Source organism: Bos javanicus, chromosome 11, assembly GCF_032452875.1.
Source record: "Bos javanicus breed banteng chromosome 11, ARS-OSU_banteng_1.0, whole genome shotgun sequence".
NCBI lineage: Eukaryota > Metazoa > Chordata > Mammalia > Artiodactyla > Bovidae > Bos > Bos javanicus.
Genome location: NC_083878.1, coordinates 73,919,549 through 73,946,480, shown reverse-complemented (window position 1 = coordinate 73,946,480; position 26,932 = coordinate 73,919,549). Strand labels below are relative to the sequence as shown.

General features: G+C 53.5%; 1 protein-coding gene across 15 annotated transcripts in view; it reads right to left on the bottom strand.

The window, feature by feature from the left end:
- Positions 1-26,932, bottom strand: part of DNMT3A (DNA methyltransferase 3 alpha) — a 102,334-nt gene that overhangs the window by 9,977 nt on the left and 65,425 nt on the right. For 13 of the 15 annotated variants that reach the window (XR_009739503.1, XM_061433099.1, XM_061433095.1 and 10 more), the window contains 14 exons: positions 9,120-9,335; positions 8,735-8,893; positions 8,211-8,318; positions 7,838-7,994; positions 7,361-7,510; positions 7,194-7,238; positions 5,952-6,031; positions 5,331-5,443; positions 5,003-5,186; positions 4,670-4,754; positions 2,755-2,900; positions 1,859-1,949; positions 1,532-1,680; positions 435-520 (listed from right to left, as the gene is read on the bottom strand). Coding sequence is in view for 14 of the 15 variants with exons in the window: in XM_061433099.1 (XP_061289083.1) it covers positions 435-520; positions 1,532-1,680; positions 1,859-1,949; positions 2,755-2,900; positions 4,670-4,754; positions 5,003-5,186; positions 5,331-5,443; positions 5,952-6,031; positions 7,194-7,238; positions 7,361-7,510; positions 7,838-7,994; positions 8,211-8,318; positions 8,735-8,893; positions 9,120-9,335 (1,769 nt within the window). In the remaining variant the exon portion in view is untranslated. Of the gene's footprint in view, positions 1-434; positions 521-1,531; positions 1,681-1,858; positions 1,950-2,754; positions 2,901-4,669; positions 4,755-5,002; positions 5,187-5,330; positions 5,444-5,951; positions 6,032-7,193; positions 7,239-7,360; positions 7,511-7,837; positions 7,995-8,210; positions 8,319-8,734; positions 8,894-9,119; positions 9,336-10,132; positions 11,137-12,909; positions 13,013-26,932 lie in introns of those variants that run through there. The other 2 variants (XM_061433106.1, XM_061433107.1) reach the window with 2 other exon arrangements.

Here is a 26,932-nt window from a genome sequence, read left to right as displayed (position 1 = left end):
GTGGAGCAGGATGCTCTAAGCTGTGTGGTGGCTGCTGTTTCAAGACGCTGTCTCTGGAGCCAGTATGGCCCAGCGGCGGGCACCACTCTTTCCCATTCCCAAACACATCCTCCATGGCTTTACCTCAGGAAACTAAGGACCAGCTGACTCATCACCAGTACAGGAGAACCAACCCTGTAACTCAGTAGCACGATATATGGCCTTCTGTGTCAAGAGTGTGCTTTTTAAGGGTCCTATCTGGGACCACTAGTTTTTCGATTCTTAGCCAAGTTATTTTCTACACCCTGACTCCCCTTCTTCCTCAAGGAAAAGGAAAGACAAAGAACTTGGCAGAGCAGCAAGCTGGTCTGCAGGGGAGGCTGGCCACCCCTCGTGCCATCATCCTGCCTGCAGACACCCACCCATGGCCACCCGGGCACAGAGCTCTCACCAACCTGTTCATACCAGGAAGGTTCCCCCAGAAGTAGCGGGCCCTGTGCGCAGCTGACACTTCTTTGGCATCAATCATCACAGGGTTGGACTATAAAACAGGAGAGAGACAAATATTATAGTGTGCCAGGAAACTTGTTAGTTTAAAGCCTCAAAGGCTCTCACTTCTTTCTCAGGAGGCCACACTGACAGCCTGAAGCTCCCTGGAAAAGCCAGAATCAAACTCAGCTACATTCCACATGCTCCCATGGGAACATTCTAGACCCACACATGGTCCACACTGCCAAGATGGAGATGTTCTACCTGCACTGTTCCATGTAGTAGCCACTGGCCCACCAGATGCTGATGGTTGGGTATTTGAGGAGGCTGGTGTGACTGGGGAATCTTAAAGTCAGTTTAATCGCCACATGTGGCAGATGTCCACCTCGTTGGACCACACAGCTCCAGCTAACCTGGAGGCTTTGGGAAAGTACCTTCCAACAAGTTTGGAAGTCTTTACTGCATGTCCAGATAGTGAGCCAAACAGACGCCTGCTCCAACACAGTCAACACCAGCTTGAGGGGTCTGACCCCAAGACTTGGGCACACAGACTGCTCAGCCAGAGAAGGGCTCTGGCCCAGAAACCCTCTGCACAGGCCCAAACTGGGCTCAGCCAAGTTGGGACCCACATTACGTGAAGTAAAAACTGAGATAAACCATGTTTTCTTCCCAGGTGGCATAAAGCACCCATCATGGTGCCTGGGAGTGAGAACAAACCATCCTAGTTGGGAAAATTGATTCTGGCATCTCAAAAGGTTTCCCCAGGGAAACACCACATAGACCTCCAAGCCAAGGAGTCTGGCACTCCACCTTGTTTATGACAGTCAGGTCCTCCAAGCACTGAGGCCACGCTGATATACCACCTCTTAAGAGTGAGACCACGGCTTCTACTGGGGTGGGCTTCCTCCTTGCCTACTTGGGAAGCCCAGAGCTTCCCAACGGGCCCCTTGCAAAGCAGAAGTTCCCAGTCCCCAGCTCCACAATGCAGATGAGATAGGGATAAAGCAGCAGTCCAAGGTAGAAGCCATTAGTGAGCTGGCCAAACCAAGGGTGCTGGCTATACCTCGAGAAATCGCGAGATGTCCCTCTTGTCACTAACGCCCATGGCCACCACATTCTCAAAGAGCCAGAAGAAGGGGCGGTCATCTCCCTCCTTGGGCCGCGCATCATGCAGGAGGCGGTAGAACTCAAAGAAGAGCCGGCCAGTGCCCTCTGAGAGGTCGGAAGAGAAAGCCATCAGCTGGGGCTGTCTGCAGGAGACAGTGGTGTGGCTCGGGCACGGGGAGGGCAGGGTCGTTGGGAGTAGCCGTCCCAGGGCAGAAATATCCAAAGAGGAAACCGATGTGCGGAAGCGCCAGCTCAGGAGGCAGAGGGGCGACGATGCACCTACCGTAGAGTCCCTTGCGGGCGGGGTTGACGATGGAGAGATCGTTGCAGGGACTGCCCCCAATCACCAGATCGAACGGGCCCCATTCCTGGATCTGGGAGGATAAAGGTAATGTGATGGGCCTGATGTCCGGGGACAGAGGCGGAAAGGAAGAGAGAAATGATCTGTGAAGTTGGCAAAAAAAAGTACTTCGCTTGGGAGAGAAGAGACCCAGATGCTTGTATGCTGTCTACACACACATACACAATCTCTCTCTTTCCACCCATGGGCAAGTTACCGAGGCTCTCTGGGCCCAGTTTTCCAGATAGTAAAGTGAAGGGATTGAACTTGACATCTAGGAGGCCAGCAAGGAAAACAGCCACGCAGGGACAGGAGTTCGGGCTGTACCAGATGAAAAGGGCCCTGTGCCCTCTGAACCCTTCCAATGCCCTTCAGGGTCTGGGATTCAAGGTCTACATGTTTACCCGGAAAGGCAAGGGGCCACTCACAGAGGACCCCACCAGACCCCACTACCGCGACAAAATGCAGGCTGGTGAAGCTGTGGCTAGCAGTACCCGGAGGACGGGAACCTACTGTAACCCACAACGCTTCACTCAAAGGGGCCCAGAAACCAGCCAGGGAGGAGCCCAAGCCCTAAGGCCTGGCCCCCCAAGTCCCAGCAGAACCTGCCCAGCCTCTTGAGACAAAAGAGGGAGATGGAAGAGAAGGAGGGAGAGTTCAAGCGGGGAGAGGAAGATGAGAGCAGTGGGCGCCGGCCCAGGAGCTCAGTGACTGCAAAAGGGGGCAAGCCCAGGGGCTGAGTCAGGTAAAGGGGCGGGTCCAGGAGCTGAGTGCCGTGAAGGGGCGGGCCCAGGAGCTGAGTGACGTGGAGAAAGGGGCGGACTGCGACGCTGACGTACATGCTTCTGTGTAACGCTGCGGACGTCCCCGACGTACATGATCTTTCCCTGGTGCCGCACCATGCCCACCGTGATGGAGTCCTCACACACCTCGGAGGCGATGTAGCGGTCCACCTGAATGCCCAAGTCCTTCAGCACCAGAAGCCCTGTACCAGCCAGCAAAAAGCAGTCACTGGGTCACCTGCCCGGCACCCTGGTCTTCACAGGGGGTCCCTGCGGCAAGCCAGACACGTGAGTCAGAGTCAAGCCCAAGCCCCACCCTGCCCAGAAGGCTGCCCAGAAACTTCCGGGTCAGTTGGACTTATCAGTAACAAAGACACTGAGGCTGTTACCGTTGAGGCTGTCTCATGCCTAATTGGGTCTATTCAGAAAACATTCCAGACAGGACATTCCAGGGCTTTCTGGAACCAGGGGAGAACAACAGCTGACTCTGGAGTGGGCTTTCCTTTGCTATTTCTATACACGTGTCCTTCCCTGGCCCTTAACATCAGGCTGCAATTCAGCCATCCAACAACACTCAACATAAACGCCCCCTGCTCTTAAATGGTTTCACTGATGCCCACCCTATTCCATGGCCCCCAGGATGGCCTTCCTGCCTCTGTGAGCCCCCAGCACTCGGGCACCCTCTCCACCTCAGAACACCACGCATGCCTGATCCAGCCCTTCTCTTGGGTCTTCAAGGCAGAGTGGGTGGTCTCATTAAATGTGCTTCCTCCTGAGCTAACCAGTATTCACACCTCCTGACCAGGACCCTTCCACAAATGCTGGCTGGAACAGACCACCATTCAGAACAGACCCTGAGAGCTTCAGGAGACCCTGTGATCCCCCACTGCTCCCAACAGATCTGCTCCCAGCAGACCTCCCTACAAGGAGCCTGCCCAGCCTCTTGCAATGTAACGCTGCTTAAGGAGGCTTCCAGATTCTAGCCTGGGAAACCAAAGCTGTACATGAACTCCTCTAGGTTCACACAAACAGCACTGAGCTAGGTACAGAAGACACACATCCGTCCGGGGGACCAGCCCCACCCTCTGGCCAAGGTCTCTGGGCCCAGCCTTCCCATCTCCCTCTGGTCCTAGGACAAGTTCTGAGGAGGACTGTTCTTTCCTAAAGACTGAAAAGCCTCAGCCTGGGGGCAGGGCAGAGGAGTGGATGTCAGGACTCAGGTTAAGAACCACATGAAATTAAAAACTGGCTACACAGTTAATGGGTTACGTATATAAAGACGCACGTATGAGAATGCTTGTTACGGCACTGCCCAGAAGAATCAGGAAAAAAGTAAACCACCCAATAGGGGTTTATTAAATTATGGTACTTCCACTCCAAGGAATCCTATGTAGCATTTACAAATAACATAGTCCTATATTGGTTATGTGAAAAACAACTCATAACACTATAAATGAAATGGCAAGTTATAACACTATGCATTTTAATATCTACATATTATATAAACATACAAGCCCCCAAAAAAATCTAAAATCTAAAAATGTAAAATGACATATACCAAAACACTAATTATATGATTATGGGCAATTTAAATATTCTTTAGACTCTTTTGTTTACAGTTTGTTTTTCACTGTGACTTATAATCAAAGCACAACAGGACTGTCTATGTTTTTACTTTGGTGGCCAAGTCTGTCCTTTGAGGTTTTGTGAAAATCTTCAATAATCTCTGACCAACAACTGCTCCATTTTCTGCTGAAGAGCCCCCTAGCCCTGCCCATTTAAGGGAATGCCCACTGAACATGCTGGTTTACCACTCATTTTCAACTTCTCACTGAACACAAGAGTTTCCTCCTTAGGCTAACATTTTAACAGCTGTAATATTAACTGTCACCCTGTTTTGCCAGAGTGACATATCCACAGTCCTCTGAGCTCAGCTCCCATGTCCTAGGACCAAGATGCCAACCACTCTCACCTGTAGCAATTCCATCGAATAGAGACAGCACCCGGATGGGCTTCCTCTTCTCAGCTGGGACAGGTGGGTAAACCTTCGGAGGATCCTAGCAGCCAGCACAACAGGCCAGGTGAGCATCCAGGAATGTACTGCAGACCCACACCTGGGGCAGGCCTCTGCCAACTGTGAGCACTTGGGCCTTCCAGACCCCCACACCCCTGGCTGGCAGCGCAGGCGTGGCTACACAGTGCTCAGGACCTCAATCCAGTGCTCTCGCTTTGGCAGAGTCTGCCCTCTGGCTCTGGCAGGTTGGGGGTGAAAAGAGCCGCCCTCCACCCAGCACCCAGCACTCACGAATTCCTGGTCATGGTTGTTGGCGAAGAACATCTGGAGCCGAGACGGCCAATCGTCCCGCCGCCGCAGCAGCCCGTAGGTGCCCTTGTGCCCGCACATGTAGCAGTTCCAGGGGTCTTCTTTGATGGCTGCCTGCGCAGCCCCTGGCCCCACCAAGAGATCCACACATTCCACGCAAAAGCACCTGGAAGGAAGCACAGTGGAGCAGAGGGGACGCTCACCCCCAGGTCAGGATGGAGCGTGGCTGTGGCTGCAGCCCTGGGCAGGACAGGCAGTGAAAGCCTGGGTGCCAGGCAAGGAGTGCACCGCATTCGGGGCAGGGCCTCACCTGCAGCAATTGTTGTTCCCACACATGAGCACCTCGCGCCCCCCGCAGCAGATGGTGCAGTAGGACTGATAGCCATCGTCATCGTACTGGTACGCGCATTCCAGGAAGCAGTTCTAGGGAGCAGCGTGGAGGCTCAGAGACCAATGGGCAGCACCCAGGCCAGCCAGTGCAAAGGCAGGCGGTGAACCCAGCCTCTGGGCTCTCGCCTTGGAACCTCCACACAGCCCTGGAGACACGACCCTGCCACCCATCCAGTCAGGGTTCCGCCCAGACCACAGAGCTGGGAAGGGGACGCCATGTCTCCCCACCCACTGCAGTGGACGCAGTGGGGAGAGGCACCCTAACCCTAACTCAACGACCTGTCCTGCCCCCACTTCACACTAGTGACTGTGACATTGTGAGCACGCATCTGGGGACGAGAACCAGGCCTTAGAAGGTGGGGCAAGATCTCTCAGAGGAAAAGCAACAGCAGGTCAGACACTTGAACCCCCAGGGTCCATTTTATCAGGACTCTGCATCAAGAGCAAACCTCAAAGTCACCCTTATAGCTACCACACGTGCTATAGCCCAGAGACCAGGTGTGGTCAGCCCAGGGCCTCGTCTCTGCTGGGCGTGCCCTACCTTGCAGTTTTGGCACATTCCTCCGATGAAGAGAGGGTGTTCCAAGGTGACGTTGAGGCTCCCACAAGAGATGCAGATGTCTGGGGAACAGCGGAAGCAGAGTGTCATTGAAGGGGCCTCCTCCCACCTGGGGCCAAAGCCTGGCTCCAGAAAAGAAGGCAGGAAGGCGTCCGGGAGGGGCCCCGTGGAACAGGGAGGCATGTGGCCCCACCCCAGGAGCCTATCATCTCCCAGAGCAGCGATGCTGCCTTCCAGGAAAGGCATGCTATGAGGACAAACGCCTGCCTGCGAGAACAGGCCCGACCCCGGGTCACTCTGGAGATGTCCCTGAGCAGCCAGTCCTTAGGGCCTGGGACCCTGATCCCATCCTTCCCAGCCCTGAGGGCCCCGAGCTGGACACACCATCACTTGGCAAAGGGAGACAGACATGGGAGGCACTAATGACCATCAGATGAGAGAAGGTGGAGAAAAGGTAAAAGGGCCAAGCTCAAATCCAGGCTTCCCTGGTGGCTTAGGTGTAAAGCGGAAGTACTTAAGTAAATGAAGTCACTCAGTCGTGTCCGACTCTTTGTGACCCCATGGACTGTAGCCTACCAGGCTCCTCTGTCCATGGGATTTTCCAGGCAAGAGTACTAGAGTGGGTTGCCATTTTCTTCTCCAGGGGATCTTCCTGACTCAGGGATCGAACCCGGGTCTCCCGCGTTGCAGGCAGACGCTTTACCCTCTGAGCCACCAGGAAGCCCCATGTAAAGAATCCGCCTGCAATGCAGGAGATGTGGCTTCAATTCTTGGGTCGGGAAGATCCTCTGGAGGAGATCACAGCAACCACTCCAGTATTCTTGCCTGGAGAATCCCATGGACAGAGGACCTTGGCAGACTACAGTCCAGGGGGTTGCAAAGAGTTGGACAGGACTAAAGCGACTGAGCACGCATGCAAATCCAAGAGAGGCCGCTTTCTCTGACCAACAACCCTAATGACTAGCCCCTAACACTGACAGGGAAGATTGTAGCACTGGGAAGGCAGGTGTGTGCCGAGCAGGCTGGAGGCGGTGGGAGGTACAGGACAGAGCCATCTCTAAGTACCCCTGGCCCACGACAGCGGACGTTCCCTGGTACCTTACTGCTCTGTGCCAGCCACCCCCTGTGGGCCTCATATCCACCCCACGGCCCCTCATGCCTGGCCCGTGGACAACAGATAACTGACTTCCCAGAGTCAACACCCGGCAGCCCCTCAGGACTCACCCTCGATGTTCCGGCACTTCTGCCGTACCTCGTACACCAGCCGCTCTGGGAGGGGAGGAGAGCGCGGCATTAGAGGGGCCCTCAAGGGCCACGCCCGCCCCTCTGAATGCCGGCCTCACCCCACCACGCCCTCCAGGGGCCACTCCCTCCACAGGCAGGCCCACTACCTCTTGTGCGTTCATCAATGATCTCCTTGACCTTAGGCTTCTCCGTTGTGCTCTTTCGGGGCTTTTTGGCTGGTGGGGGCGGCGCATAGGCAGCTGCCTCGGGTTCAACCCACATGTCTGTGTAAACTTCTTTGTAGGGGTTCTTCTCCTCTGGATCAGGGAAGCAGGTGAGGAGACCACGGTTACCGCTGACAAGGAACCCCAGCTCCCTCCCCTGTACATCTGCCTACAACAACAAGGGGGTACAGCCTGGTCCCTAACTTGTTCCTACTCCCAACTCTCTGGGGCCCGCAAGCCAATGGGGAACAGGTCATTCGGAGTCCCAGAGCAGCCCTGTCCCTACCCTGACCCCAGGGAGACGGGGACGGTAGCATTCCCATGAGCCACTGTGATGGGAGAGAGACCTTGTAGGCCCCCCTCCCTCCAAGCATGGCTCCCCCAGCCCAGGCGCAGAGTTGCTGGTGCACCTGCATGTACCTTCTGGGGGCTCCAGGCCCTTGGGGCCAGAGGGCTGGAACCCTCCCAGGGCCCACTCGATCATCTGTTTGTTCTGCACCTCCACGGCCTTGGCAGTGTCGCTCTCGTCGCTGTCATGGCACATTGGAAACAGCTTCCCCGCTCGGCTGCTGGCCACCTGGGGGCAACACGTGTGGGGTAGGCTGTCAGGAGAGTAGCGAAGGTGGGCTCAGGCAAGAGGCGGGAGAAGGTGCAGAAAGGGGGCAAGTGAGGAGAGGAGGCCAAAGGGCCTCGCAAGTGGACCCTCTGCCCAAGCCTAACCCTGGGCTCTAACCCCCAGATGGAGCCCGCCCCCGCCCCCGCCCGCCGCTGAGCCCCTTGGAAGAGCACTCACCTGCAGGACCTCGTAGATAGCCTTGCGGTACATGGGCTGCTTGTTGTAGGTGGCCTGGTGGAAAGCACTGCAGAAGGAGCTCAGCGGCATCAGCTTCTCCACACACACCTGGAGGCACAACCCGCCTCGTTTGCACCTCTTCCCAAGCTCATCGAGCACCCACCACATGCCTGGCATGGTGGGGGTGGGGGACAGGAAGACCCGCCTCTGCCCTCGAGAGGACCGGATGCACCAGTAAGTAATCACAGAATGCAAAGGAAGAGTCCAGCCCCAGATGCGGGGAGGACCTGATGCAGGTGGAAGGGCATGCTGGGTTAAGGGTCCTGGAAGGCAGCCGAGCTCTCCAAGTGCAACCTAATTACCTCTGGGGACTTTTCCAACCACACATTCGCAGAGTGGGGATGAACACAGCTCCCTCTCCTATGATCCCACTCCAACCATGCCCCCAGCTGAAACCAGAGACCCTGGGACCAAGACCCCTTCCCATCCCCACCTCCCAGGCCACCACTGAACCCCGGACTCACCACTGAGAACTTGCCGTCTCCGAACCACATGACCCAACGAGTGCCTTCCGCTGCTCGGCTCCGGCCCGTCATCCACCAAGACACAATGCGGCCTGGCCACCAGGAGAAGCCCCGCAGTTTCCCCCACACCAGCTCCCCAATGCCAAAGCCCCGGCCGTCCTGGAGCCCCAAGGAGCAGAAGTCATTACAGGGTGGTCACAAGGCCCTGCCACCCTGCTTCCCCCCACAGCACCCCAGCCCTGGACGTCTGAGGGTCACGACAGCCGGGAGGGAGCTCCATCGGAATGGACAGAGCAAGACTGGAGAGACCAAGAGACGTGGGGTCAGGTAGAGAGAGCAGGACAGGAGGAGCCGGACGAGGTGGGTGAAGAAGCCAGCGGCTCACCTCGTACTCCGGTTCATCGTCAGCTGCTTTGGTGGCATTCTTGTCCCCAGCATCGGCGCCCACGGGCTCAGGCGTGGTGGCCACTGTGGGGGACGCAGGGTCGGTGGGCTGCTGCACAGCGGGAGGACTGGCCTCCTCCACCTTCTGAGACTCGGTGGACCCCTGGTTTTCTTCAACAGCATTCATTACTGCGATCACCTTGGCTTTCTTCTCAGCCTGGGGAAATAAGGAACAGAAGTTACCTTGATCTGATACTCAAGGGGCACTTCTCTATCTCTCCATGGTCTGGAGATCATGACAAAAGGTCAGGGGCTAGAGACAGGAGTTCCTTCATCAACTCAACGGGCTCACCGTGGAAAACAGAAAGATTTGCAGTTGAGAGGTGAACTCAATCACTTGGCTCAATTCCAGCCTTCTCTTCTGCCTCTTAGGAAATCTTCCGCCCTCAACTAATCTTCCTCAATGGTCAGCATCATCAGTTGCCCACCCTCTGATATGCATCAATTATATTCAGAGAGTATTTTGTTTAGATACCAACCATGCACCTAAGATTAGGCACAGACCTTGGCTCCATCCTTTCTTCTCTTACTCCCCAATCTAGAAAAAGATCCTCTTGTCCTTTTCTCCACAGTTTTCCTGGGCAGTCGACCCCTTCTATTCCTGGTCTTGGCTTCCACACAGTTCTAGTTTTGCTGTGATGCCTAACAATGAAATCACTATTTTGTGTTCAGAGTGCTCCGTTCTTTTCCCATCTGCTCAACCACCACCACAAGACCCAGAAGAGCTTGCCTGCTCTCCTGCTCACACGCCATCCTGGAGTTCTCTGGATTATATCTAACATACTTGCTCACCAGATTCTACGCCTTCTTTCTATGTGCACCTTTCCGATCCATCAATATATTCATTCTTTCAACAGTTATTTAGGGAGTCCACAGTACAGCCAGGCATCCTCTCTGCCATCCCACTGACAAACCCAGGGATTCGCCCAATCTGAACAGCCTCGATCCTTTCACTGCTTCATGCTCCTCTCTCAAGCTGTGACCCGCAGGCCCATTCCTTTTCAAAACCTGCTCCAGGATTCCCATTGCCCTTGTTGTTTAGTCGCTAAGTGGTGTCTGACTCTTTGCGACCTCATGGACTGTAGCCCACCAGAATCCTCTCTCCATGGGATTTCCCAGGCAAGAATGATGGCGTGGGGGTGCCATTTCCTTCTCCATGGGGATGTTCCCAACCCAGGGATCAAACCCACGTCTCTTGCATCTCCTGCATTGGCAGGAGGGTTCTTTAAAACTGAGCCACCAGGGAAGCCCTCCCATCACCCTACAGAGGATGAAATACCTGACAGTTAGCTCTGAGGGGCATTCCACCTAACCTCAGCCCAACTATCGAATCTAGGACACGTGGCCCTCAAACTTCAAGGCTCTGCCCCCATTTTCAGCAAACCAGATTCAAGGGGGGAAAAAATCCCATCATCAAAATAACACTTTCCCCGAGAGTTCAGAGCTGTGAATACAAACCCATCCTCAAGATTACCTGGAGTACAAGACCTCCAAGCTGGAAGTCACAGCATTTACATTCCTGTCTTAGCCTTGCTACTAATTAATAGCTGACTTTGGAGCAGTCCCTTGAGTTGCTCCACCTAAAAAAGGAGTTTGAACTCAAGGATTGCTGTTAACCTTTTCTGACTGGTTTAAAAATATGATTTATGCATGTACCAGGAATTCTAAGGACTCTCTGAAGCCTGTCCACGGATCCCCAGGTCCCAGGTTAAGAACAGCTCAAGGGTCTACTGTCTCTTAGATTCATTTTATTTTGTTCTATCTTCAAGTCTTTGCCTCCCAGCCACAAACCAAACCTGCTTCTTGCAGCAATTCCTAAAACCTGAGGGTGGAAGTCCTAGTTCTTTCTCTAACTCTAATTCTACAGTAGGATAAAGCATCCTTTGCCCCCAAAGCAGGAACAGCTGGAAGAATGAGCCCTTGGAGACCAGGGGCCAGGAGAATGCAGGGTTACTGCCCCTCCCTCCCCAGCCCCACTCCAACCTAAATCAATTATCTACCTCCTCCTCCCCTACAGGAAGGTGTGTCTAGGTGTGCACTCAAGTTCTGGGGGGAGAAGGCTTCTCTAGAATTGTCAGCTGCAGCAGCACTATCCCAGTACCAGATGTGCTCAGATACAAGTGTGCCTCGCCATCTCTGCTCCCTTCCCTCCACCGCGCACGCCTCTGTGAACTTCAGGCACGGATGCTGATCTACACCAGGGTGCTGCCTTGGATGACCCAAAGCCCCAGTTTCCAGGGGTGACGGCCCCCTCAGCCAGAACAAGGTGTGCAGCTGGCAGAGGATCTACAGCCAGCAGCATTGAGGGGGGCTCGCCGGGCACCCCCCTCCGCATCCCCTTGTCTAGAAGGGAGTCGTGCCTGCCACCACCCTCCTGACTCCCCCTCAGCCCCTTTGTCTCTCTTCTCACCCCCTCCAAAGCAAGTTCCTGAACATTCTTCTTCCCCCACAACTTCCCCCAGCTTGTCAGAGGATGCTGCTGATGGCTGTTAAGCGCCCCCAACCCAGTAGGTGCAGGAGAACACGCATCCAGCATGGTCTGGCAAGCAGAGGAGGAGGAAGGGGCCTCCAACAGGACCCGGCCAGCAGGAGTGGGGGAAGGAAGAAGGGGGGGGGGTGGGTTAGCAGCAGGAGGCAAGAGGAAAGGGGAAGAAGGGGCGAGAGGGTGGCTGAGTGGGGGAGGGGCTCATTAGAATAGACTTGCCTAGGGCAGTGAGAGAGGGCCGGGCTTCCACGTTTGTGCCAACCCTCCTCCTTGGGCAGACAATAGGAGAAATAAGGGTTAATTAACTCTGGGCTTGGGCTCTGGGGCTAACAACTCCTACACACCTCCCCGCCACCTCAGTTCAGAAGGTCCCAGGCCAGAGTAGCCAAGAGACTGGGCAGGATGAAGACACCACTGCAGCTCCACTACGGGCTGCCCAGGAGGCCACTTGGCCTGGAGTTTGTTCAGCCTGGAGAGCCACTGGCAACTCCACTCTGGTGGAGGCAAGGCCTTCCTGTCCAGTCCCATGTCTTCGGGCAGCTGTCCCGCCTCCACCTCCCTCTGGACTCAGGCTGCTTCCCATGCCAAAGGTCAGAGGTCCAGAGACTCAGGCGGACGCCCGCTGGGGCAGCAGACCCGGGGCTGTTCCTGGTGCCTCTGCCATCCCAAGCCGGCATAAGGCCACCCCACAGCCTCGTGTCAGGGTCGCACTGCTCCCTCCCACTCCAACACCACTTCTTTCTGGTGGCCTAACGGTGGCTTCAAGGAACACACAGGAGAGGAGACCATCCCTCTTGGGAGTCCACAAGGTTGGCACGGCCTGAGGACAGCGTGGTCCATTATCCAGGAACACAGGTCAGCCAGGAAACCCCAACAACCCATCTGCCAGCCAGTTCAGCAAAACCGCTGCCTTCAGCCCAACTCCACGGGCCGGAGTCTGCCCCCCAGCCTTCGCTGACCACTGCCCCAGGCTCAGGCCAGGGCTGCTCTTCCTGGCCCCGGAGCCACCAGATCCCACCTGAGAGCAGGGAGGAGTGGGGCTTGGGGCTCCTGAGCAGAGAGTGGGTGGGACGACAGTAACTCAGCATCTCCAGAACTCAGGCCAGGCAGGGCAGCCAGCTCCCGCGGGCCGGGGAGACAGACTTGACTCTTCTCAACCCAGAGGGCTGCAGGCCCAGAGATCCTCCCACCGGCCCCTGCCGCCTCCCCGCCCCCAGTTTCCCCAGGGCTCCGTCCAGGAACCTACCCATAAGGCCAGGTGCAGCCCCTCGGTGGTCCAGCTCAGGTGTGAGCCCCGGCCCTCAAGCTCTGTAAGTAGCTGCCCGTCTGGGGGGAGGGGAAGGGGGCGATGGGGCTGGGGGGCGGAGGGGGCCAGAGAGAGGGGGAGGGGGGAGGTGGGGGGGAGGGATTGAACATTTTCTTTGTCTAGAACTCCAGGTCACGTGGGCCCCGCTGGAGTGCCTGGTTGGCTGCGAGCGGGCCGGGGGAGGGGGCCGGCTCTCAGACGCTGGCAGTGGGCCAGCCCCTCTCCTCCGGTCCGAGGGGCGCGGGCCGGCGCTGGGGCCTGGGGGCGCGGCTGGGCCTCCGCCCATTCCTGGGGCCCCGCCCAAGCCAGGCTGGAGGCGGCGCCGGCCCCATCCCACCGCTCGGCCTTCCTTGCCCCTGCCCCCACCCCGAACTCGGCCCGAACCCGGCGCGGAGCCCGCGAACCGCGCGGGGAGGGAAGGACGGGGGTCGGGAGGGAAGGGGCTGCGCTCCAGCTGCGGAGGTAAGCTGCAAGCGCCCCGAGAACCGGGAGCGCAGACGAAAGGAGAGAGGAGCTTTCGGACCGTCTGGGACAGCCAGGAGAAAGTTGTTAAAAGTGAGTCTCTCCGCAGCGCAACCAAAAAGAAAAAAGGAAAAGCTTACAAATGAGCGGAGAGGTCCAGGAAGCTGTAGGAAAATTCAAAGCACACAGAGGGACAGAAAGCGCCCGCACAAAACCGGGAGCGCTCCAGAATAGAACTTGGGGTGGGGGGGCGAGAAGCGGGGGGCGTCTCCTCTTCACACTGCCAGTGGATAGAGTGGTGCCTTAGTGTGGTGTGAGGAGTTCAGGCTTAGAAAATCACTTCCTGGCCAAGTACTTGGGTCCCCTGGGTCATTCTAGGTCTGCCTTCGATGTCTCATTTTTCCTGTTTGCAAGGTGCAAGGTTGGGGTTGGGGTGGGGAGGAGTGTAAAAGTACAGCAGCACCTCCATTCCCAGCACTAACATCTGCAGGTCAAGACTCCATTCCTCCTCTGGAGCCTCCAGGTGCACTTTCAGCCATTTCATGCTCCCTCCTCCTGAGCAGAGGTGCCTCCCCACAAAGAAAATAAATACATACATACGTATGTACACACACACACTCTCTCTCTCTCCCTCCACACCCTGCCCACCACCCCCCCTCCCCAGCAACCCAGAAGCAGACACTGTTGGCCCTGCCTTCAAGGAGCTAACAAATTCAACTAGACTTGGAGTAGTTGGAAAAGGTCATTGAAAAGCATCTCTAAAGAGAACTATACCACCAATACCAAGTCCAATGGGCTAGGATGGCTTGGAAGCCAACCAAAAAAAAGTAGTATGAGTGATAAATAAGGTTAATGAGATCAATATGGAGCAGAGACTGAACCTGGAGGATGAATCAGATCTGGATTGAGGCTGGCCAGATAGGAAATAAGAGATGTTAGGCTGGAAAGGGAGGAAAACCCTTGCCCACCTCCACCTCCCATCCCCTCAATACAACTAAAGCGAAAGTGCAGAGAAGAGATGTCAATGGATATATCCTACTGCAGTGAAGAATAACCGCAGGTTTTCTGACATGAGGTGAATGGGTATTTTGGAAAAAGATTAGCATGGTTTCAGTTTGCAAGATGAATTAAAAGGCAGAGCAGGGGAACCAAGGGTAAATGTCCCAGCAGGAAATGGCTGTGTGGCCGGCTGCACTGCTCGACAGATCAGGACTGGAGTTCTGGTTCTGTCCCTGTGACCTTGAACAAGCCACTTAACTCCAAGAAGTCTTTTTTCACTTGCAAAACAGGAGTGATGACGTCTGCCCTCCCAGGCCGGGGATACCAGCATCTCAAGGAGATAATGCCCCCAGGTGCCTGGCTTTCAGCCACAGACAGTGAGAACAAACCAGCTGGAACAGGTGCTGGTATAATGAGGTCAAAAGATGTGCTGTGAGGAGAACCCACCATCCTTGCCAGGGCTCAGCACCCTCCTGGGGGCCATCAGAGAACAAGGAGGCTCTGAAAAGGGAAGAGGACCCCACATCAGAGAGCCTTCTCCACAGAACACCCAGGCAGTACAAACCCCCTCCCAGCCCTAAGACCCAGAACCTCTACAGCAAAGAGGAACCCTTCCACACAACAAAGGCCCTAGTCTGCTCTTAGCCATCTTTCAACCCAATCAAGGTACCTGCTTGGTACAGTTTCCATGAGTTTATACTTCTTGCCTGCTCTCACACTTTGAGGAATGTAATAGGACTTGCTTGGCTTCTCTCACTCATGCCTCCCCGGCATCCAGGCCCTGTTAACAAGCCACTTTAGACCTCACCCCAGGCATCCTCTCAAAATGAAGTTTCTGATCTGGCTTGGCCAGCTCTTTAAAAACACTATCTCACCTATGACATCTCTCTTTCCATTGTTATGTGGGTAAACATTTAGACTCTACACTCCGTGGTCTTGGTCTTCAGTAAGTAATGACACCTGTGTATGCAGCCAGGACTCAAAAGTGTCAGAACGGATCAGGACCATCAGTTTCGCTTTCCCTTGGCCCACTCAAAAAGTGGCTTCTCCCTCCAGCTGCCAAACTTCCTTATTCTCATTCTCTAAAATTAAGCTCGAATGGGGGGGGGGGGCAAGATAAAAGTAGGGAATTAAGAGGTACAAACTATTGTTTAACATAAACTATAAGAATATACAGCACAAGGAATATAATTAATATTTTATAATAACTGTGTGTGTGTATGTCACTCAGTCACGTGCAACTCTGCGACCCCATGGACTATAGCCTGCCAGGTTCCTCTGTCCATGGAATTCTCCAGGCAAGAATACTGGAATGGGTAGTAGCCAGTCCCTTCGTCCAGGGGAATCTTCCTAACCCAGTGATTAAATCAGGTCTCCTGCATTGCAGGCGGATTCTTTACTGTCTGAGCCACCAGGGAAGCCCAAGAATACTAGAGTGGGTAACCTTTCCCTTCTCCAGGGGATCTTCCCGACCCAGGAATCGAGCCAGGGTCTCCTGCATTGCAGGCGGATTCTTTACCAGCTGAGCTACCAGGGAACCCCATAATAACTATAAATGGAGTGTAATCTTTAAAAATTGTGAATCACTATGTTGTTCCCCTGAAACATAATATTGTAAATCAACTATACCTCAATAAAAAATTGGGCTTAGTAAAATTAAGCCCAAATCTTACCTCTTCCACATAGCTCCCAACTTAAGCAAAAAGGAAGCTCAACTCAAAGGTGTCCTCTTATTACTTACAGCACCACCCCTCTCCTGTAGCTATACCCAGGGGAAAGGTTCCCCTTTTCTATACAGTGAGTCACTCAGACTGAGATCTGTGTCTACCTTGTACTTGGTGGGCACAGAGACCTCAAAGCAGAAGAGATCCCAAGATCTAGGCTAAGAAGTGACTTTAGCCCAAGGTCAGGAAAAAACCAGGGCAGCCTTCTAGGATCCTCAGGTCATATATGTTCTCGACCTTCCAAAGTAACCCGCCCAGGGTGGTTATTGGGATAGGTCTTTTGATCAAGATAAAGATAGTCAACCTAAAATAGCAGAGCCATGTAAAATGAGCCAGGTTCTTGGACGTGTTCTAAAAGTATGTTGAAAGGAGGAACCCCTGGATGAAAAGAAGATCTGGTGGATGTCAAGAGGCTAAAAGAAGCGTTGGAGAGGAAGTACCCAGCATGGTCCAAGAGAGGGCAACCTGAAAGAGAGGGCGTATTTCCTGTTTGGCAGGCAGACTGCAGTGCTCCAACAGGCCTGATGAAAATACCTCTTAGGGACACCTGACTCAGCACTGATCCTGTGTTCATCAAGCAAACTTCTAACTTTAATTACATTTTCCAGTGACTCTGATACCGGTAAGTTGCCAGATAAAATGGGGACAACCACTTGGATGGATCTGTGTTGGAAGGACAAGTCCTATTATAAATCTGTAAACTGAGCATCCGGGTGTCTCTGGGAGCATGAGTGTGGGGAGCACTGTGAAGCTGACTTTCCAGCTTGGGGAGCGGAGATGACATGCTAAGTCGTGATCCTCCCCCCAGGAGCAGCAGCTCCCACGGGCGCAAGTGGGACTGCCTGGCTGATTTTAACTCTTAAGTTCAGCGTTCTGAGGCATGCTTTGTCATAAAATCCAGTGCTAGTGGGAGGTGGGGAGGTTATGTGGCGTCCACTGAACAGGACTTAGCACCTGAGTCCCTGAACTCAAAATCAGAGGAGCCAGGATCCCGGGAAGCCATCTGCAAAGCCACATATTGGGAGGCACTGTGCATTTCTTGATACACAAATATTCCCACTGCCCCCATGACAAATGAGAACTTATCTAGACAAGAACCACAAGGTCAAGATGGATGTCTCTTCCAATCCTGCCGTTCCACCCATAGCTCAGAAGCTTCCATGCTACACAGTAGACCTCTGACCACCTGCTGATTACAGCCTGCGCTCCTTGCATGGCACTTAAGGCCCCCACCATCTGCAGCCCTTACCTCACACAGCCTACACTCAGCCCACCCACTTGCTGTTTCCCAAATATGCCCTTTCCCTGCCTCCGTGCCTTTGCTCATGCCGTTCCTTGCTCTTCCCCTTCACCTTCCACCAGTCAAAAGCCTACCTATCCTTCTCAGCCCAATTCACCAGTTACCTCCACCATGAAGGTTTCTCTAGACCTGAATTGGCCAGTGAGAGCCAGTGGCTCCACAAAGCCATTTAAATTCATTGAAATAAGATTAAAACGAAAATTCAGTTCTTCATTGCACTAACCACATCCCAAGTGTCCAAGAGCCCATGTGGCTGAGGGAGGCTACTGTAGCGGAGGGCATAGATTTTAGAACATTTCTGTCATTGCAGAACATTCTCCTGGACAGTGCTGCTCTGGGCCCTCAGCCTTATCCTTCCCCACCTGAAGGTTCCCTTGTCTCGCCTCCTCCCCCATACTCCCAGAGCACCGTGTAATCCTCTCCTAGCACGTGCCGATCTTTGCTTGGACTAAGGTGTACTCCTCTTTCCTCTTCACAAGATTAAAAATCCCTAGAGGGCAGGGCCTGGCTCTCACTCAGGTTCACGTGGAAGCAGTGTGGACCACAGCCTCTTGCACACTGTAGAGGATTAAAGCAGTGTCTGCTGAACTGAATCCAACACTGTCTCCAGAGCCTCATCTGGAGTCTACTGACCAAGTTCCCAAATGAGGGCAAATACTTTCCACAGCAAAGTTCCCATAGGTGCTTAAGAGGTCTGGGTCCACGGCTCCCGAAAAAGGCCGGGAATCTTTGTTTTCCTGCTCCCCTGCCATCCACATGGAGGTTGCAAGCAAATGACCAGGACTGGGCTGCTGGCAGGGAAGCTAAAAATAGCCACAGAGCCAACAGCAAGGAGTTAGCAGGACTTGTTGCTAGGGAGACCAGTCACAGAGAGAGCAACCAAGCGGGGAGAAAGCGTCAGACCTGCACCCAGAGAGCAGAGGCCACAGCTGGGTGTGGGGAGGGGGACTCAAAGTTGACAGGGGTCCAAGGCTCCCACCTAGAGATGGTTCTGCCTTCTGGCAGCTCCTGACTAATATACTAAGTGGGGCAAATGTTCCCCCTGTCCCTCAGTAACCCATCTCCATGGAAACCACCATTGCTGGGGTGAAGTACCAGCCCTGGAAGGGAGGCCTCTGCCTGGAGCTGGTTGTTATGGCAACCTCCCCCCCACCCCCCAATCCTCTCTCTCCTGGCTTCTCCTGTGGGGAAAAGGTGGGGGCCTAGTCTTGGCTTAGCCAGCGTGACTAGGAAACACCGGCTTCCTGACAAGAGTGACCTACGATGGGCTCTTTGGAAGCTCCGGGGACCCCAGAAAGGCCAGGCAGTCCTCAGCACAAGGCAGAGCTTCCTTTCCTTCCTCTGGGGGCCTCAGAGGTCACCTTGGCAGGAGAATCTCAAACTCATTTGTATCAGGATCACCCAAGGAGGTTTTTAAAAATACAGATTCCTAGGCCCACCTATGGCGATGAGCTGGCTTGGGGTAGAGCTCAGGAATCTATTAAAACCCCCTCCCCCTAAGTGATTCTGCTTCCAACCAGGTATGGAGATCACCAAGGGCCCTGGCTGTTACAAATGAGGAAACAGGCCTGCAGGGGACCAAGCCCACCCAAAGGGTCAAAACTGAGGAGGGAGAGGTAGAAGGAGGGGAGTCGCCCCCTCTCCTGGGCCTGTCTCTCTTGCTCCCCCTTCAAACCAGAACATGCTGATGTCTGATATTGGACTGTGACTTAAAACTGAGCCTCTCCACAAACTGTCCTGTCTGGCAGAAAGTGGAGGGGAGCGGAGCTGGGCAGCCTGGTCCCCAGAGTGTTCAGAGTGGTGGCAGCCCAGGCACACGACCTGGACCGAAAGAGGAAATCTATCCTCCTTAGGAAGGAAACCAAAAGGGTCACCATGGAAACTGCAGTGTGCTGGCCTGGTTGGGCTTGGTGCCATCCCCAAACCTGGACCCAAGAGAGGCTCATCTTTAGGCAAAGGCCATGGGGCAGGGGCAGCCCACCCCCTCAAAACCCCTCACCCCTGCCGGTCTAGTCTACTTTTAGAACTATAAGGAGGCTGTGCTTTATCCAGGAGCCAACCTCTGAGCCTGCCTGAATGACACCAAAACCCTAGGATCCAGCAGCAGCACCCACACCAGCTAGGGCAGGGTGGGTCGATGGGGGGGTGGGGGTGTGGTGCGGGGGGGCGGGGGGAGGCGTAGGGGAGGGGGATTGGGGGTTGGGGAGGGAGGGGGCAGAGCCAGTGCAAGAGCTGACCTCCCTCCTGTTACTCCTCACAGCCTAATTGTGTGCCCAGGACCCACCGCACATGAAGCCACAGCGCTCATTCAACACAGCATGCAATTAGATGGTAAATTATGTGGTAGAGATGCTTTCTCTGTGTGCTGAAGGAAATCTGAGGCGGCCGGAACCAGTCAAGGCAGGAGGACTCAAGGGAGGATGGGAGACGGTGAGCCAGGACAGGGCCCAGCCTCCCAGGTTTCTCAGACAGCAGATCTTTGGGGGCATCTGCAATTGCGTTAGCTTCCCAGCGAGATGCACAAGCACAGCTGTATGCACACATGTTAGGGAGGCGAGCCGCCGAGGGCCTCCTGCCTGTTCTACATTCCACTGCTGACAAACATTCTGATCCAGAGTAAAATGCAGGGTCTGGGAGCCACCTCCTCGCTGACCCCTGACGTCTCCATCTCTTCTGCCTCTCTCCCTGGTTCTCCCATCCCTTCCTTCCTGGCTCCCCCGTCCCTTCCCAGTCACTACATGCTTGGAAGTCTCAACTTGCCAGACCTGCCAGCAGCTCCTGAAGCCTCAGCTGCAGCCTCCTTTCTGCCCTCGCCCATCTGCCCCCTCTTTCCCGACAGCTCCAGGTCTGCTCCTTAAGACGAAGGCCTCTCCACAAACCCGACTCTCCCGCCCCATCACTTCCAGCCCCTAACTGGGAGCTGCGAGGTGAGCACGGCCCTGCCTGTGAGCCGAGTGCAGGCTGTGGGCAGGGAGCAAGGGTGGAGGCAGTGGTGCTGCAGGTCCCCAGGTCTCACCTGCCCCTTGCCAGGAAAAAGAATAGAAGGGGCAGGATGGGAGCAGAGGATCACAGCTGATGACAAAGCTTTCAGTAAGTGCCTAGCTTCTTTGGATCTTAGTTTCTTAATCAGTCTGATGGGACAGATATCTGCTGAGTATTACAGGTAAGGTCAAAGGAAGTCAGGAGGGCATATCGTGTAAGAGGTTTGGAAAGAACCTTTCGACAAGTTAGCTTGACCGTGTACAGTCACTTTGCTTTACAAACTAGACTCTGGGGAGACTTGTTAATTTTATACCTGGGGGGTGTGGGTCCAAAGGAACCAGGTAAACCTGAACCGCCAGGGTTGCTTTCTCCTCCCCTCCCCCACCCCAGGCTCCAGGGGTCAAAGGGAGGGACCCCAGGGACCACCATTCAGATTCAGGCATGCAGACCCTCTCAAGTTTCAGGGTCCAAAGAGAAGACCCAGGAGGAGCCCAGCAGACAAGCCTTGGGGTAAACCCGTTGCTGAAAACACTAGGACCGCCTACCATCTCCATCCCAAAGGAAACATTTGAATTCCTGCACCAAGTCCTTTCCGGTCTTCTCCCCCCACCTCTATTGGGAAACAGTTCTCTAGCTGTGCCGGCGTTAGAGCCCATACTCCTTCCACAGCTCAGTGTTCACGGCCTGAGTTTCAAGCCCTTACAATCACCTGGACACCTTTCGGAGTGATCTGGGCCTGGGCCCAGAACTAAAGTCCAAGTGTACTGAATCCAGGGTGGGTGGCCCAGAGAGCAATGGTTAAAACAGACTCCCAGGTAATGCGAATGTGCAGGAAGACCCTGTGAGGGTGACTGGGGCGGGGGTGGTGGTTCGGCTGCTAAGTCGTGCCTGACTCTGCAACTCTATGGACTGCAACATGCCAGGTTTCCCTGTCCTTCACTATCAGGTGGTGGGTGACACAATAAATGCATCTTTGGAGGAATCTCTTCTGTGTCAGGTGGCTTCCCGGTTTACTCAAGTGGTAACGAATCTGCCTGCAATGCAGGAGACCTGGATTCGATCCCAGCTTGGGAAGATCCCCTGGAGAAGGACGTGGCAACCTACTCCAGTATTCTTGCCTGGAGAATTCCATGCACAGAGAAGTCTGGCAGGCTACAGTCCATGAGGTCGCAAAGAGTTGGACATGGCGGAGCAAGTAACACTATTCACTACACTTCTGTGTCGGGTTTGGTTTACTTCCGATCACCTGAAGCTGGGTGGTTCTCAAACTTGCACAAGCCCCAGAACCATGGGCACCTGACTAGAGAATCAGATTTCCCAGGAATCACACCAGGGTCTCCGCCTCATAGCTCCAGAATGTATGTGTGTTAGTCACTCAGTTCTAACCCGTCAGGTCTCTGGCCATCCGGGTCCTCCCCCTCTCCCATGCCAACTGCACACTGTGAGCAAGTTTTACTGTTTTTCTGACTTGCCGTCCCTTAATAAGAACTCTTCACAGACGCTATATGACTCTTTAGTTAAGGAATAATGGGCAGTGTATTTTTAATTTTTCACTTTCAACTCAGATTAAGCAAAAGTAGGAATAAAAAAGTGCAGTCTCCTGTTTATGCGAATCTAGGTACTGTTTAAAAGGCAACTCTTTTAAAAGGCTCCACAGACAGGTGAAAAGAGGGTCTTTAGTGGTCCTTCAGTTGTTCTGGCACTCCTGCCAGCTGGTTGCTCCCAGAAGCCCCAGGTAGGTAAGCTGACCCTCCCTACCCTGGTCCTCTCTCCCTGCTCGCCAGCCTGCACTTACCCTCCTAGAGGATGACTCCTGAGTGCCTGCTAAACCCCTCCCCATTGTCAGCCACTCTGCTGGCTTCTCAAAAGCAGCTTGTCCAAAACCTAACTTAAAAGTCCACTCCTGGAACTTCCTGGTGGTCCAGCAGTTACGAATCCGCCTTCCAATGCAGGGGATGTGGGTCTGAGCCCTGTGGCACGTGGCAACAAGGCCTGCCCACCACAACTACTGAGCCTGCATGCTGCAGCAAAAGATCCCACATGCCGCAACTAAGATCTGACACAGCCAGACAAATAAATAAAATTTACTCCTCCTAAGAGACTATCTTCATGACTTTAGGGTAGGCAGAGAACTCAGAGATCACACACACACTCCAATAAAAGAAGAATTTGGTTAACTGGATTTTGTTCAAATGAAAAGCTTCTGACCATCAAAATAAATCCTTAAGAAAATGGAAAGTCCATACCACCTTCTTGCTCCAAACCTGCTCTTCCTCCCTAGCTCAGGATTTCCTAGCTCATATAATGACTACTCACCCCAGCCCCCAAATACCAGCCCAGTTTCTCCCTTCCCTCCAACCAGAGGCAAACTGTATCAGTTCTATCAAGTCTGCCTCCCACTGCCTGGCCCCTTCGTCAAAATCAGATGAAACGCCCTCCTAACTGGTCCTTCTTCTAACCTTCCTTGGGTCCCTTTGCATTGCAGCCAGGGAGGGTTACCTTCCCAAAATACACATCCGGTTCTCTAACACTCCAGCTCCCTCCTGCACAGTGAAGCCCACGTTTCTCACTATGACAGGGAGGCTGTAACAATCTGACCATCTCCCTTTGCAGTTTTATCTCTTCTTACACTTCCTTGCCAATTCCCACACCTAGTTACCAGCTCTCACGCTGTTCCCTGACCAACCCAGAAGCTTCATGCCTCTTTGTCTTTGCCCTCAGTGTTTCTTTTTCCTGAAACGCCTTCCTTATTTATCCTTATTGGAATTCTCAAAGGACACCTCCTCCAGGGAACCTTCCAGGAGTTCCCCCAGAAGTTCTCTTGCCCTCCTCTATGCTCACCAGACTCCTGGTGGCAGAAGCACAGGCCGAGGCCCATGCTCCATCTGATGTTGTGGCTCACAGTGGGCACTCCCACCTCCTCCTCTAGACCATGTGTGCCCTGGGACAGGGACCGTGTCCACTGTCTCCTCCAGTGCCAGCATGGTACTGCGTGTATTTAGTAAATACAGACTCAAGTCCATTTACGACATCTAGACTACTCCTTAACAGAGTCACACAGTCCAGCTGAACCCCCCGTGCTCGAGCATCCTAGGGACCTCCTTAACGAATGCTCTGATCATGAAAGCAAAGAGAGAATAGCACCACTGGATCTTCTCCTGTTTGCCTCACAGCGAGGGCTATGAGGTTGTTTCTGAAAGCTGAAATAAAAATGCAAGAAATCTTGAGGTGCTCTAGATCCCAAACTCCTAGAGGGTTTTTTTTAGATCCCACTCAGTGCCCTTCCCCCACTGTCCCCATCAGGAAAACTCCTATCCCAGTAGCAAGCCTGCAAGATGTCTCTTCTACGCAGGCCTTCCCAGCCTCCTTGGGCAGGGCTAGTTAGCTGCTCCCATGGCTCCTTTCCTCCTATTTCTATCCCAACCCTTACTGGGTTGCAGCACTTAACTGCCTACCGCTGCCAGGGTGGGATTCTGACCTTCCTTTAAACGTGTCTCTTTAGTGTCTAGAAAATGTGGGAAAGTGGCGGAGACCCAGATGCATATGGAGTTTTCTGAAAGCCTGAGCACAAAGTATTTGCTCAGTCAAGGTCTGTAACTCTCAAAATGATAGAGGGTGATCGTGTGACTAAAGAAGAGAAAATGAGCAGTAAGGGGCAGACCTAGCTAGGCACATGGTGACCAAAGCCAGAACAGGGATGTGCAGTTTCTGAGCTGAGGAAATGCCCCAGGAACATGTGCCTGTTAGGGGTGTGTTTGCAACATCACCTTTTTAGTGGTGGCTTCAAGACTCTCCCTCGCCCAGGTGAGTAGCAAGCCCTGCCATTTCTGATCCTGGCAGCAAACACAATAAAAGCGGTCCACCATGAAGAGGAAAGCTAGATTCTAGCACAAAACATGAATTTTGTGAAAGTTTTTTCTAAGCATCTTTATTAAGATGCTTTATGTATGTGCCTCTAAAAGAAGCATGTATGTGAGGTATGAGAATTCACTCAAACATTTAATTTAGGACGTCCATACAAGGAGACAAAGGGAGCTACAGCTCATGACTTCAGTCCGCCTCCCCTTAAATTATGCTATTTCCGAATCTCAGGGGTCATCTGGTCTATTTGTGCCCTGCTACAAACGAGGAAACTAAAGTACAGAGAGGAGAACAACCTTCTCAAATTGATCCTGAGTAGAGGATGTACTCCGGAGAAGGCGATAGCACCCCACTCTAGTACTCTTGCCTGGAAAATCCCATGGATGGAGGAGCCTCGTAGGCTGCAGTCCATGGGGTCGCTAAGAGTCGGACACAACTGAGCGACTTCACTTTCACTTTTCACTTTCATGTATTGGAGAAGGAAATGGCAACCCACTCCAGTGCTCTTGCCTGGAGAATCCCAGGGACGGGGGAGCCTGGTGGGCTGCCATCTATGGGGTCGCACAGAGTCGGACAAGACTGAAGTGACTTAGCAGCAGCAGCAGCAGAGGCTATACTCAGAAACCAGGCCTCCTGAATCTCATTCCATTTACTTAATCCGATTTCACAACATCAAAACCAATCATGAGAAAAACAGCAGTTCAAGGGCAAAGGCTCAGGACCAAAGGAGTAGAGAAGGAAGTGGGGAAGGGGTCCCCAGGGTGAAAGGGACCCAAACCTGGCAAGACCCTGCGGCCTGAAGACCTGCGGCCGAGGTGGGGCAAGGCGGCAGGGACAGAGGGCTGAGCCAGTGAGCTCCCTCCAACCCCGTCCTATAGTTTCAGGGGAAGCCAAGACTGAAAACCAGGAAGACCCAGTTCTAGTGGAGTTGTTTGTGAAACAGAAGCAGCCTGCGATCTGGAGTCTGGTTTAGCCCACAGGCCTGTCCACAAGGATGTCCACATGGCTCTTACCTCCTCACCTACAGGAGTCTTAGCTTCCTAGTGGTAAAATAGGGATGAAAATTAACTCTTATAGTAATTGTGAATAGTATACCTGTGAAATGACAAAAATAATACAATTTAGTAACAAGTCTGATGTCCTTTATTTAAGGGAAAACAGTCCACAGACTGGGGGAGTACAGTGGCTCAGAGCTGCAAGAGCGCCTTCCCAAGGATGCTGGACCAGCATAAGTTCCACCCACTGACAGAAGAGGCATCAGGAACAGGAACAGGGCATGATTGGCCAGCAAGGATGGGATTTCCTTACAAGGTAGCGAGTCTTGTTTCCTAGGGGAAGGTGAACCCACTAAACCGAGCTGAAGGATTAGCAGGAGTTTCCTGTACCTGCACTGACCTAGCTTCATTTATTATTTAAAAAAATTTTTTTTGGCTGAGGCATGGCATATGGGATCTTAGTTCTCCAACTGGGGATCAAACCTCAGCCCCCTATTATGGAAGCATGGATTCCTAACCGCTGGACTAGCTCATGGACCACCTAGGGTTTCCCAGGTGGCACAGCGGTAAAGAATCTGCCTGCCAATACAGGAGAGGCAAAACATGGGGGTTCAATCCCTGGGTCGAAAGATCCCCTGGAGAAGCAAATCCCCTGGCTACCCACTCCACTGTTCTTGCCTGGAGAATCCCATGGACAGAGGAGCCTGGCACAGTACATGGGTCGCAAAGAGTCAGACATGACTGAGCACACACCACACATGGACGGCCTAGCCCACTGACCTAGATTTAGATTTCTGATCTGGGCCGGGCCACAGCGGTGGTCTCTATTTTGTGAAACCTGAAATACAAAGTTACTTTATCATTAGGATTGTGGCAGAAGTTAACGCTCCCAGCACTGTCCCTGAGATGAGGTGAAAAGTGAAAGTCGCTCAGTCACGTCTGACTCTGCGACTACGTGGACTGTACAGTCCATGGAACCCAGGGATCAAACCCAGGTCTCCCACATTGCAGGTGGATTCTTTACCAGCTGAGCCACCTGAGATGAAGGAGATGCTCACAAAGCTACCCCTCTGGCCTATTTCAGGTTTGGCTGTGGCACTGCTGAACCCAGTACCTCGTTACTGTTTTCTCACCACTAAAAAGTGGGGGTTGTTCTCAGCGCTCTTCTCTCTGTGCCCACCTCACACCCGCCCCACCAGATGGAGTGAACATTCCAGTGGGCGAACAGCTGGTCCACTGAAGAGACAACGGGTGCCTCTGTGATGACAGTTTCACAGCCTGTCCTAAGGGCCAGCCCTGGAACTCACTACTGATTATAGGCTGTCACAACAGTGCCTTTAAAAGGTGTTCGTTCAGCCTTTTGGTAAAGTACACGTGTCACATCGGCTCTAAAAAGCATCATCTCCTTTAAGGGCAATGTTATTTCTGAGGCCATCCTGTAAGGGTTCGGGTTTTCATTAGTTTATATACTATATGGTGAATAAGCTAGGAACGTCTGCCAGTTGGAATCCCCTAAAACTGCTACCCACATACTTGGCTAATAGTTTGGTTTTAGTGCTTAAAGGTCTACTTTACATTGCCATTTCTCACATCTCCTGTACTAAAGCCCAGGAGATCACACTTAATTCATCTCCTTCTTC